At 36.1% G+C, this 14,078-nt stretch overlaps 1 protein-coding gene across 1 annotated transcript in view; it reads left to right on the top strand.

The window, feature by feature from the left end:
* POLN (DNA polymerase nu) overlaps nt 1-14,078 on the top strand; it is a 97,824-nt gene that overhangs the window by 64,544 nt on the left and 19,202 nt on the right. The window contains exons 22-24 of the mRNA XM_064710199.1: nt 3,619-3,750; nt 6,636-6,746; nt 10,678-10,756. Coding sequence (XP_064566269.1) covers nt 3,619-3,750; nt 6,636-6,746; nt 10,678-10,756 — 322 coding nt within the window. The remainder of the gene's footprint in view (nt 1-3,618; nt 3,751-6,635; nt 6,747-10,677; nt 10,757-14,078) is intronic.

Here is a 14,078-nt window from a genome sequence, read left to right as displayed (position 1 = left end):
GCTTGCTCACCCTCACAGTGTAAAAGTGTTCCTTTACTTTGAGTCTTAATGTTTGCTGCCATTTCTTCTCAACTGCAGAAATCATGCAAAAATCCAGTTACCCATTCTGCCTAAGTCTTGACCAGGTCCTAGATAAGTCAAGATGTTCTTCACACTTTTCAAAATTACCTGCTATTTCTAAATGATGCCCCACACTCCTTATCCTTTGTACATGCCTAGAGTTACCTTTTCTAGGGAGATAAATGCAGGTATGTCATCAGCCTAGAAGCTCTTGTGAATTGGCTTCAGTGAGCACCTGACTAACTTTCTTTACAGATGGTGAGTTCTTGAAAAGTAATTTAGGAAATCAGAGCCCTGGGCTGCAAACTTTATGTAACTTGGAAACACTTAATGTTACATCTTGAGTTCCTGGTTGTGAATGCTTTCTAAAGCATCTTTTGCACTGAGTCCTTGAACCAAAGGCAGAATCAGCCAGGGTATTCCATTTATCATTTCCAGCATTCAGTTGGGAATAAATGCATCAAATTCAGCTCTCCTGAATATTTTTTTTTTTGTTTAGGGGTGTGTGTGGGGGGGTGTGTGTATGCATACACACCTGCATTTTTCCATCAAGCTGTATTGCATTTGAAACCTCTGTTTAAAATCTATATTAAAGAAGCCCAGCACTCGTACCCTGCACTGTAAATTTAGACCTCTCTGTGCTGAGACTGGAATCAAATCTTCCATTTCCCACCTGAATGGTTTCATCACTGGGTTACTTTACAAAATGCCAGCATTATGACCCCTGCCCCTTGGTCCATGCAAATGGTACACATTTCCTATCTCTTCCCTTCACCGTGGGTGGAGCAGGCAGATACCAGATGTAATCAGAAGAATCACCACCCGCTGAATGCCCTGTAGTTCTGTATATAGTCAGAAATGCCTCAATTCCTAGGGCTCAGTAGAGCCTGTGTCTGTCTACTAATCTGTAGAGAACTTTAATGTTTACATTTAAGTTCTGTATTGGCACTCCCTCACTTGCTTTGAACCAGGCACTAAAGATTTCAGTGCAGCAGTGCTTGATATAAGTGTCTCCATTTACTTGTTTGCCTTTTGTCCCTCTCTCTCAAACAAGGGCAGTTGAAGCACCTCAAAGATAATAAGAAGTTTCCAGTTCATTAGAAGTGTGATCAGATCCTAATTAAGACATGAAATGATATCATTAAACCACTTAGATGGAAACTGGGCTGACAAAAAGTAATTGTTAGATACCTGAAATTGATGGTCTGAATTCCACCCACAGTTTTTCTTCCTTCAAAAGACAGCTCACTTTTCATAAATGAGACATTTTTAATACAACTGAAGAGTGTGAATAATATTTCTTTTAGGATTGAAAACTACAAAAACACTCCCTGAGGAGCTTGCCTGTATTATGCTTACAGGAGCTAATAAAAACCTTTCATGTAGTAAATAGTAAGCTTTTCATTTTCTTTTTTTTTTCTTAGGTTGCATGTTCTGTTTTCTTAGGTTGCACTTGGTTCATGCTTTCAAGGTCTTTAACTCTGAAGGATAATACAGGAAAAAGAAGATTGGTAATTAGGAAAAAGCTTTCACCCAGAGGGGTGGTTGGGCCCTGGAACAGGCTCCCCAGGGCAGTGGTCACAGCCCTAAGTCTGAACTAGAGTTCAAGAAGCATTTGGACAATACTCTCAGGCACATGGTGTGACTCTTGGGGTGTCCTGTGCAGGCCCAGGAATTGATCCTTGTGGGTCCCTTCCACCTCTGGACATTCTTGAAGTATTTTTGGTTGGTTTGGAGCTGTTCAATTCACCTGCTTCTGCCTTAGTCATCTTGTAGAACTAAAATGCAAGCAACTTAAACATCTGTAAAATAAGGAATTCCTTCTATTCAATGGCAGGATGTTCAAGCCCTGGACTAACACTGAGGGCTACCACAGTGTTTAAATGAAAATTAATGCTTTTTTCATTTTTGAAAGATTATATTGCAGAATGGAGAACGTTGAAACTCACAGGCTGCTGCTGCTCATTACCCTGGCACAGATAACTCCAGAAGAGTGCTCAGAGAAGGTTTAGTCCATCCTGGACTTTGCCTTGCATGGCCTGCGCTCCTGCGCTGTGGAGCATGATCTGACACAATTACGTGGCTGCTCATTCCCCTCTTTTTGCTTCCTGGGAACTGCATTTCCCTGGGACCTTCCAGATATCCTTGCTAATATTGTGCTTTAATTTTCCTAGTATTTTATGCAATTGTTCTGTATATTAATAGTTCTTTAAATGGATAACATGGACAAACTTAGATGTTACAGTTCTCTAAGGAAGCTACAGTAGTCTCTTAGCTGCTAGCAATGTGTGCTTTATCAAATAGATTTGTCATTTGCTGACCCAGGAAGAAAACCCAAATTAATTAGATGTCAAAAAAAAGAGAGTACAGATCTATAATAGCTCAGCAAATGTCATCCTGGATGTCTGTGTGAATTTCTTCCTCTAGCACCTTGTCCAGACTGGTGTTCTTGCAGCTCAGTGCAGATCCTGGCGTGACTGAGAACAAAATGCTACAAGAATTGTTCTGAAATGCACATCAGCCTGACAGTGATGGCATGTAGATGGCTGCAATCCTCCCTCTTTTTAAAGTGCCAGACAATTTTTCTTGACAGTCTTACTGTGACAATGACTATTCCATGCCTTTGGTGCTTTGAGATGTCTGCTCTCAGCTTATGTTCTTTGCAGACAGTGCTGGTTCTGTGTTCCTGTGCAGCTGACACAAATATATCTGTCTTTCAAACTTCATATGACTAACGTTGATGTATGTTTTATTTTTACTGGAACTGTTTGATTTATAAGTGGGTTTAAACACTAGCTCTTAGTTTATATTTTAACACTCTGGAATATCTTCAGGTTTTTTCCACATCTTCTTTTAAATGCTCTTAGATCCAGCATAACAGATATTGTGCACCTATATCCTGTCCAAAAGCTATTATTCCTTTCTCCCTCTATGGGAACACTTTTTCTGTTTTTTCTTTTCCCATTTTTTTCTTTTTCCAACCCTTTTATCTCAAAATTTGGACCCCAATTTCTGCTGACATTGAGGTCCCTAGGACTCTTTGCAATCTGTGGGACCCAGCCTCCAAACATCCTTTCTAAATTCAGACTGAATTCTAAAGCTTCTAGCTAAATTTAAACATCTCCAACCATTTTAGATCTTCATTATATTTGTGTTTGTTAAAAGTTAGTTTCAAATCTTTATCTGCTCTTCTAAGTTTGGAGATTGCAACAGTGATCTAGTAAAATGATACTTAAAGCTACAGCATTGCTCTGTGAACAAAAGTGATTTCACCCACTTTTTTAGGTATAAATTTTAACTAGCAATTTCTTAATTACATACTTCCTATATATTTCTTACTAATTATATGCTTAATCCAGTAACTTCAGTAAAACATTCAAGCTCAGGGTTAAACATTTATTTTGCTGCAATATGATTTTAGTGTATCAGATCCATCCTCTTTCATAGAGGTAAGTAAAGTTAATTAATTCCACTAATTGTGCATGAAACCAGTGCTATTGTATGTAGTGGTTTTCTGTTCTGCTTTTTTGCATACAGAAATAATTTCTGTACCACCAGGTAAAGAACGTCTCGCTGACTGCCTGGGAATTACTCCTGTTCAAGCCAGTCAATTTATAGAGAGTTTTATGCAAAAATACAAGAAAGTGCATGAATTTACAAAGAAAACCATTGAGCAGTGCCGGAATAAAGGTAATCCAAAGTCTGTGACCATATTTTGTTTATTGATCTGCACTGTGTGACAGTGGTGAGGACAAAGATTCAACTTGACCCAAATTCAGATGGTTACAGGACAACAGAAAAAGATGGAATATCCTTCCTTGGTGAAGCAGGGTTGGGGTTTTTTTTTCTTTTTTAGCCCTAAAAGGAGCTGGTTAAGTCTGCCTTTTCTCAGAAAGACACTAACAGAATAAGACATCTGTTCTCAGAATGAACCCCACTTAATGTCAAGTTACACTGCATCATTTTGACATATAGTGTACTCCAACAGAAAAAAAGCCCAAGGAATCTTCTACCTAATAAATTGAGTACATGGCTGCTGGACCGTGGAAGTTCAGTCAATTTACACAGCCAATTTTTTTAACTGATTTTTTCTTTGCATCAATCAGAATTTATGTTCTTGAAGTTCAGGTGGTAGCTGTAGTGACAGATGCGCACAGAGTGCTTCTGGAGCCAGCAGCTGCAAACTCTTCTTGCACCAAATTTGTTTTTAGTCTAAATATTCATTTATATTTAGTGAATCCTAGGAGTGCAGTAATTTGAGAAGAGAAAACAGAGCTGCTTGAAATATTGTCTTTTAAAAGCTAATTAGTGGAACTGTCAAAATTGAGTTCTTTTGTTTCTTAAAAGGGCAGGCAGTACTAAGACATTTTTTAGAAATAAACAGTAAATTTGCAACACAATATTACCCATTACTGTATGGGTGAGTGTCATGACAGAAACATATAATTCACTTCTAATCATGAAAATTGGTAGTATTAATTTTTTGTACTCTGTAGGCTCTCAAAATCTACTGGAAGTATGAACTGTCATTGTGTTACACATTTGCATTCCTTTGTTTATTAATGTTGCTCAAGAAAAGTGAAGTTACTGAACATCTATTTTTAGCTGTAATTAAGCCAAACATAACATACCTAGTAAAATATTACACATTTATGATATATTTTTGGTATATTTAAAATAACTCAGCATTCTTTTCTTTAAAGTGAATGAATTTCAATGAACAGACTTCTGTGCAAGAGAATCTGCTTTATGAGTTCAGTAGACAGGAATATCATGATTAATACTCTAAAGTCATCACAGCACCCTTGTCTAATTACTTCTTACTCCTTCTTACACTCCTGCCTATCAACCATTTTAACCATTAATGGTAGAAGAGCAATCTGTTTAGGTTGTATAAGCTTTAGAAATCTGCAGCAGATCAATATTATTTAATATTTTTCTTGTTAATCCACCTTGGATTCTAACTTTTCATCAAAACATTCCAACTTATTGAGCTCACTAAAAGGTAATTTTTTTTAACTTATCTGCAGTTCAAAGGTGAGCAGCACCCCTCTGACTAATATATTTTAAGTGTTATGAATGTCTGATACTCCATGTAGACATGAAAAACATATATGTAATTCTACTATGAGGAAGAGATTTGTTGGTGTATATATTAATATCCTGCTGCTGTTTTTATGAAATTATTGACATATTGAAAAGACCACATTAAGGCCTCATTCAGGCATGCATTTGCAGATGAATCATTGACACCAGGCACCTTCTCTGTCACTGTTACACAGATGATGGTGTTTGTCTGGGGATGCTGCTCAGTTATGAGGAGTCACACCTCACAGGAATCAGGATATTGCAGCAAATCTGATTTTACTTAAGAGTACAATCTAATTTTACCTAAGAATACAATGTTCAAGAATTTCATCTTTAAATACTATTCATCATGGAAAATGATGAAAATGTTAGTTAAATTGGGAAGACTGATTTGCCAAAGAATACCCTAACTTCCAGATAATTCAGTTTGTTGTTTCAAAACTGGTACTTTTGGTATCAGCCCTCCTGGAAATGCACTAATTCACAGAAAACTAAATTAATTCATCCTCTGCACACAAGCCTGGGTATGTGTTGTCCATAATAAGGTGACAACTTTTTGTTTGAAGAGGTCTCCTTACCACTTGTGCTTGCACAGAGGAGGAGATGAAACCATGTCAGTCTGAATTTCCATGGTATCTAATGACAATTCATGGGTAGTCAAGGTGATCAGAAATAGAAAGAAAATTTTTTTCAAGATGTATTTTTAACATGGATGATTTTTCATTTTTCTTAAAATAAGAATAGAAGTTTATTTTTGAAGATAAGCTAAGTTTGTGTGTGTTATTTTGACAAGAGGAACCTCACATCTCTTTTCCTATCTCAACTCCTCTCACTTGCCCTCCAAATAGGGTTTTTTTAGGAAAATACATCATAGGGCCTAACATAAAGCTTTAACTGTGTTTTAATGTTTATTTTAAACTAAAAATTCCCACCACACTAGAGTTAAGGAAGTTTGGCTGTGAAAGGAACACAGAAATACTACATAAAGAAAATGGGAAAAAAATAACTTTTTTCCCCCCAAAAAAATCTATTTTATATTTTTGGGAAATATTCATTACTGATTTAATGACTCTACAAATTGATTTTTCTTTACTATTCCCAAGTAAACTATTCATTGTGTGGAAAGCTCTAATTATGGCTGCTAATAGATAGCTAATTCTGCTAGGTATTTATAGTTTCATCCCCCACAGAGAGAGTTTGCTGCTTTATCATTAGACATTCCTAATAAAAATTGAACAGCCTTAAAGCACTAAAGTTTTCCTTGTATAACATGTACCAATTCTCTGAATTAAATAATACTTAATACAAAAATACAATAAGCGTTGAAGGTTTAAATAAACTCTGACTGTTTTCAGTGGACAAAATATTAAATTGACTCAAGCAGCACATAATTACAAATATCTGTATGATTTTCAAAAATGATTTTTGAAATTTAATTTTAATCACTCTGTAACACATAAAAGTAATTTTTGTTGAAATCCTGCAAGGTTACGTGGTTTCCATAATGGGACGCAAGAGGCCCCTGGCCAACATCAATGCACAGGATTACAAGCTACGCACTCAAGCAGAGAGGCAGGCTGTAAATTTTGTTGTTCAAGGTAAAGAGCTGCCTCCCTACCTTCCTCTCTATCCACCTGTCTTTATCCCTGCTTAGCTTTAGTGGGCAACAACTCTGATAATCTCAGAAGAATGATATTGCAGTAGTCTACTAGACTAGGCGTGAGTTTTCCTGTGAAAAAGAAGTTAAAATTATATATTCTATCTACCATGGAAATTGCCAGTAAACAGAATAATATAATAATATTATTCTGTTATTATATAATATATAATGTTATTATTATAATAATAACAGATAATATTAATTATAGCTACAGTATAAATATTCTAATACACTAAAGTGCTCTATGATAGTTAAATGTAGGTATTGATGAACACTATGTATAGAGAGAATATCTAGAATTCAATTCTTCAGATACATTGTTTCTTTAAACACTTTCCTTTCTGATTTTATAGTCTGTTACTCCAGAAAGGATTCTGTGATTCTTCCTGTGATTCTTTCTGTGATTTCTTACAAATTCCAGCTTTTATTTTGCCAGGTAGCTTTAGTTTCAGAAATAGAGAATGTTACAATAATTGTGCATTGTTATTATTTGTTTTGAAATCCAGCCCATTCTTTGCAGAAACTTCAAACATAATTCTGTAGAGGGCAAGAAAATGTATTTTTTTTCCACAGAAAAGCATTTTATATATAGATTAGAAATGTAAAAGTCATCATTCTGTGCTCACATGTTAGTTAATTTGATACAATAACATACTCTGGTTAGGTCACTTGGAGCTCAGGTGTGTACAGAATTTAGCTACCCAAAGAAAAAAAATCCTGAGCTGTCAGCCCAAGACTGAGATCCTTCCTACCTTGATGTCCCTTGGAAGAATTATTTTTTTCATTGGATGATGCTGACAGGGTTTTCTTTAAGTTACCCTGGAAGTGTACAATTTACAGGCAAGGAAAAAGTGCTTTCTAGACATGGTGATGGCATGTTCCTTCCAAAGCTATTTGAATTTTCCTTTTGAAAGTATCACTTTCTCTCCAAATATTATTCATTTGAATGTTTAATTTTTAAAATGACTCAAGTATTTATGTCATGTTTGACAGTCTTTGAGTACTGTCTCTGCAAAGATACCTAGATTCTAGATACAGGTCTAGAATTCTTCTTCTAATTCCCATTCTGTGAGTCCTGCAGTGCACACAGTGTAGCACTGATAAAGAGTGCACACAGCCCTCTGAGCAGCATTTGCTGTGTCCATCTATCCCAAGAGCTGGTGTCGGATCTCAGGATCTCAGTCCTGAGGTGCTGAGCCACCGAGAGCACCCTTGGGGGGCTCGGGAGTCCTGGAATGTTCCAGAAGTGTCTGGTGGCTGGACTTTGATCCCACACAGGATGAGGATAGGAGGACTTCACCGGAGTGAATGGTGAAGGGATCAGTTAATTAGAGGGTGAGACACAGGGTTTAGGATTTCTGTACAGGGGGGTTTAGAGAAGTAAGATGGAGGAATTGGGGTGTGTCCTGTCCTCCTTCTTCTTCTTCTTCTCCTCCATCTTCTTTGGCCATGGTGGCACTTTTGGATTGGTTATTACTGAGAGTGCACCGAGTAATAAGAATAAATGGTATTGGGGAAAAATGATAAATATTGTACACGTAACCATGGGTATAAAGATAGGTGACTGTCCGGAGGGCAGACAGTGTGCTCATGGCTGGCTGCTGAGCAGACCTCTGTCGGGCTGAAAGAAAATCTTTTAGATAAACAATTAATAAACATAAAGACCGAAAGAAGAACTGAAGCCTCTTCTCGTCCTTCGATACGCGGCTGCCCCAAGGCCACCCCGGGCCTTTCCAGGCCCCTCAAACAGCCGAGATAAACCGGACAAGCTGGAGCAAGGCTGTCTGTGGAACACTCACTTCTATGTAGCCACAATAATGAGATTGTCAGATTTTGTTGTCAGTACCGGAGGACAAATCTGATGAAAAATAATGTAATTGTTACTCAAAATTGAATGTTAGAAGGTGTAGTGAAGCAAGGATTAAAAACTCTAAAATATTCAGTATTCCCAAATTTTATAAAAAAAAATCATTTTAGACTACCATGATGTTTCAATTCTAAGATTTCACCTATAAGATAATATCTGAAGTCTATAAAAACTTTCAAAATTATAAAACTTTTTATCACATTTAGTGTAATAAATTGCATTTAATATGTTTTATAGTTTTTCCTAATAGTCTAATTAATTTAAGTAGTTTACATTTTGATTATGGTAGCAGTAAATGATAGTACAACATTTCAGATGCATTACAATATTGAGAGGAATGCAGAATTGCAGCTTTAAATTATTACAATTCAGTTTCTCACATTTTTTTCATAGTGTTTTTTCTCTTTTTGAATATTTCCCAGTAGTTTTCACCAATGTACAGCATAATATTCTTCAGTTATTATTCAGTTGTACCTATTCCCATAGAGCAAACAGTTTATCTTTAATTATTTATTTGTAATTATTTTCTTTTTTAAAAGGAAAATTATTTATTTTTTAAAATAGGATACCTCTAAAAATCATATTTCAGTAAAAAGATATTTTGAGAAGCCTTTCAAATTTTATTACTCTACAACATTTCATAAGGAATGTATCTAGAGCATATCTTTTGTGATGGATTAAATTCTAAGTATAGTTTTATCTCGCAATCACTTAGAAGATATTTACCTTACCTTTGCTGAAACAGCCTTTCTTACTTTTTATATCAGTTGTCCCTTTTTGTAATGTGTTGAGTAATTTGCCACATCATTTAAACAGGAAAACAGGACAGGTATTTGAGGGTAAATCCACAGTCAGACATTGCCATCTCGATCATCGATCTTTGCAAAGGCAAAGAAGGTTTTATTCAAAAGAACTGTGTGGTTTTTATAGAGTGGTACCATAGATTCTGTTCTATTGGCCAACTAACAGAAACATCTTTCTCACACACTGTCCTTGAGAGGAACAGAAAAATAAAGTAGAAAGACACCACCCTCAAACTGTTTATAGTCAACAAGTTATCACATCTTTCCAGCTCCCTAAAACTTCTCACAAGCTGCTGTGAGAAACACTTGCCATTTCTCTCTGTCTGTCCCATGGCATCCACAGATGATCTCTATGTGTCCCTTCAGATTGGAGATTTCTGTGATTCTCTGATTACCTCCAGCAGACTACCCTTGTCACTTGGCTACCTGGCTGTTCTCTGCCCCTATTCTGAAAGTTGAATCATTTGGAAGAAAAAAATTCAGAATTCATTGAGTTACAGGGTTGTAAAAATGACCATGACATTTAGGATGTTTAATGTTTAAGGAGGATTATGGCTTCCACTCTTTACTCAAAGGATTGTTTTTATATTTTATCAGATAAATCTTTTGTGTAAAATGTTTGGAATAAAGCCCTTCACCAAACTACAGGCCTGGAGAATCATTCTGCTTCTTGATGACCAGAAATGTGTCATTTATTCTGTGCCATGACACTGTTTTATGCACCACTGCTCTTAACACTGTAATGTAATGAATATACTTTGCATATACATGGAAATATGAAAAAGTGTAAAATTAAGGCTCCAAATTGAAATGCAGCACTGAAACAATGTTCTGACCTTTTGTGACATTAAACTTTAATTGATTATTAGATAAATTTTAATTAAAGCTTAGAGATAGATAATTTCATACCTTTTTTATAGAAAGCAATTTTTCAACATATAGTCATGAATGACAAATTCACCTTTAATTAACACATGATATCATATTGTTATTTTCTAGTTTTAATTAACATATAATTACTTCCTCTGTTATTTATTAATCTTAAAATGTTTCACATATTACATTAATTGGATCTGCTAGTTTACAAAATTCTTATAATTCAGAATCTTCTGATATTTTTTGTTCCTATGCCATAGTTCCAAGAAGAACATTTTCTTTTTGCATGCTTTAAATTAAAACCAGATCCCTTTCTTTTGTAGGCTCTGCAGCTGATCTTTGTAAAATGGCTATGGTGAAGATTTTTGCCTCTGTTGTCATTTCTCCAACTTTAACAGCCAGGTTAGTAATGAATAACTGCAAAATTTCTTGGTTTCAAAACAAAATGAGTTGAAATGAATGTTACTGGCATTTTAAGCAGCTCTAGAACTACCATGTGTACCTCTGAGTCTTTTAACAAGCAAGGACATGCAGAATGCTTTTATACATTTAAAGTTATATCTTTGTGCTTAAATGGTTGGATCTGTAAATGCATCCCAAGGCGTTCAAGTGCCCCAGGGTCATTTGAGCTCAGTCAGATCTAATTCAGTGGTAGTTCTGCACCTTTGAAATCAAGCCCACTGATCATATCCTTCCTGTATTTGAGTGTACTGTACAGTGGGAATTGAACATTCAATGGACTGGGAAAAAAAACAGGAATCAGGAAACCAGTGCTCAAGCAAAATAAATGAACATTTTTCATTCTTGTATAGATGGCTTTTCTTTAAAGGAAAGCTTGGTCATCATGATTCTCTTCTGTTGTGACTGCTCAGAGTTGGGTGTGAGGTCACAGAATGTCCTCAAAGAGTTTTATGCCAGTAGCAGAAATAATGAAGTCTACTTTTCCTGCGGAGAAGTTGGTCCAGACAGCCACTGAACATTATTATTTGCTGCAATAAAAAGAGACTTTGAAGTCAAATATGTAGAAAAAACTCCAAATAAGTGGTTTCTCATCTTTGGTAATGCAAAGATTCTGTAGCAAACAATCCAGTAGAACATGAATTGGTGCAGTAGAAGTTCAGACAAAAGCAGACTAGTGCAAGTAGGGCAGAACATCAATGCTTCTGTTGGCATCTAGAAAGGATGATAACAATTTATCTGTAGCAATCATGCATTGAGGACTACTGTGGGTGTGTAGCTCAGTACAAAGAAATAGGGTTTATCCTTCTGAATGTACTTTTATGGATATTATCTAATCCTATAAGTAATTTGTGTGTGTTAGTGTGTGTATCATTTACACAGAGCAGTGTTGTCTTATCTGATCAGTGTTTGAAAATACAATTTCTAATTACAATTAAAAGTTCAGTTTGTTGAATTCAAAGTAGTTGGACTCATTCCTATGCTAAAAATAAAACAACTTATGAGTAACTCTTAAATGTTCTTGCAACTTTTTGAGCAAAATACAATTGAACTATTAAAAAAAAAATAAAGTGACCCACTAGTACAAATCTGAAAAGGGAAGTTGTTCTTTGGTGGAGATCCTGCCTGCACTCAGTCAATGATACATTTATGTATTAAATGTTGGATGATGCACTATCACATATTGCACTGTACACTGCCAGGCAGATTGTCTGCACTGATTATAATTCATTTTGCTACCTGAGTTGAATGAAGAGCCCAGAATCTGTCAGCTGTGGCATGGATGAAAATTTCTGTAGCAGCAGCAGGCATAACTGAGATGAGTGATAGAGGAGCAGCCAACAGCTTTTAGTGGAGGAGGCAAGTGGAGGTGGTGCAAGGGCAAAGAACATACTACATTCTGTAGTTCCTGCCTGGCACACAGATCTTTAGGTTCAGCAGCTGCCTGTTTGTTGTAATTCTGAGAAAGCCAAAGTTTTTTTGCTACTAATGTCATGTCTGATTAAGCTTGTGAGTGGTTTTTTCTCTCAACAAAAAATTTTACTTGAGGTTTTCTTTCTTAAAATCATTTATTTCAAAGAAGTAATGTCACCAAATGGCTAAGGGGGTAACAGCCATGGGGAAGTATTGGAGCTGTACGTGTTGAAATTCCTGGTGTTGTGAAAGCATAGGGGAATGGCTACACCAGATAACAGAAAAACATCACTGCCTATCCTGCTTGTTCCTATCACAAATGTCACAGCTGGGAAAGACCAACACTGCAAGGGCATTTCAAAAGGATAGACTGTATTAAACAGGGGTTTTGAACTGCTGCCAGCCATTAACAACTGGATGCCTTTGCTTGAGGAGAGTGTTTTAGTAGTCAATAATGGCTCCTTGCTGTAATATTTAGTAGGTACTTACAGACCAGGCTTGTCAGAAAAGCACAATCAATGCCTTTGTAAATTCTGTAAGCACTTCCCTGCTTGGATAGTGTCATTTGAAAACGTCATAAGGATCTTGCCAAAAGAATATGGGACTGAAACTTGAAATATTGTGTTTCTGCTTGTCTGCCAGGTGACATTCAGTTGGTTATTTTTCAGTGGTCTGTTTCTTGATTTTCTTATCAGTCAGGTTAGGATAATGATTCTAACATCCTTTATAAAGCCTTTTGAAAAATATTGTTGAAAGGAAGTGTGGACATAATTGGTGCTATTGTAACAGTGGGAATGTACAGTAGCTCTTCCAAAATAAGAAATATAATCAATCTCCTATTATCACTCCATCAGATCATATTCATTCCAAAGACAGCATACAACTATCTTTTCTTCTATCTTCATACCCCTGTAAGGGAAATCTTTATTTCCCTGTTAGAATTTCTAATTTTAGAAACAGGGTTTTCACTTTGAACAGCATATCAAAGGGAAATATCAGTTTTACATGCTTTAGAAGTGATTATGAACATTTACCCTGGGAGACTGTATTCTATTAAGCATAGCTAAGTTTTGGCTAACACTCAACATTTTTTCTTCCTTACCTTAGAAATAGAGAAAAAAAAATTCTAAATAAGGTCTTACAGTTTTTAGTGTTAGTTTGCAGGTATGTTTGCAGTCTTCACTCTCAACACTGCATTTATTGTTCCTGTGCTGGAGGCTGTTCAGCAGCAAGAAAACTCTGACCCCATAGTGTGAAGCTTCATTTTTGTGTGTCTAGCAGTCAGTAGATTTTTAGTTCTTGTTTGCACATATGGTACTGTATTTGGAAGGCAGGAAAGGTGATCAAATTACATTTTCATGATGCTTCATCAGAGAGGTGTTCTTGATGAAACAGTACTTTCCACTGCGACTGAGCAATTCTGTCAACAATCTCAATTTTTTCTTTATGTTTATTTATCTTCTAACTCAAATACTAGCCTAGCAGCTTATGCAATTGACAATAACAAGTCAATCAATTACTTGGAAGCAATTTTACAGAAATCAGGAAAAGTAGTATTAAATTTAATATATATGATACAGATCGAATAATAGTATGGGTTGACTGCTGGCATCAGTGTTAATATCTCTGCATTTTGTGTGGTGCTGACAAGTTTTCAGACTTCTCCTGTATTACCTAGATCTTTCTTAAGGTGTTCTGCTGCTGCTGGCCAAGTTGCTCACTGAAAATGTGCTGCTAGCATAAATTATTGAAGTGCCAGCTTTCACCCATCGGATGCAATCCACAGAACCTGCTCACAATGTTTCCTGCAGGCAGATGATAGCAGAGATACTTCTGAAACGAAATCAAGGCA

Source organism: Zonotrichia leucophrys, chromosome 4 (assembly GCF_028769735.1).
Source record: "Zonotrichia leucophrys gambelii isolate GWCS_2022_RI chromosome 4, RI_Zleu_2.0, whole genome shotgun sequence".
NCBI classification, from domain to species: Eukaryota; Metazoa; Chordata; class Aves; order Passeriformes; family Passerellidae; genus Zonotrichia; species Zonotrichia leucophrys.
This window is presented reverse-complemented; position numbering and strand designations above follow the sequence as displayed.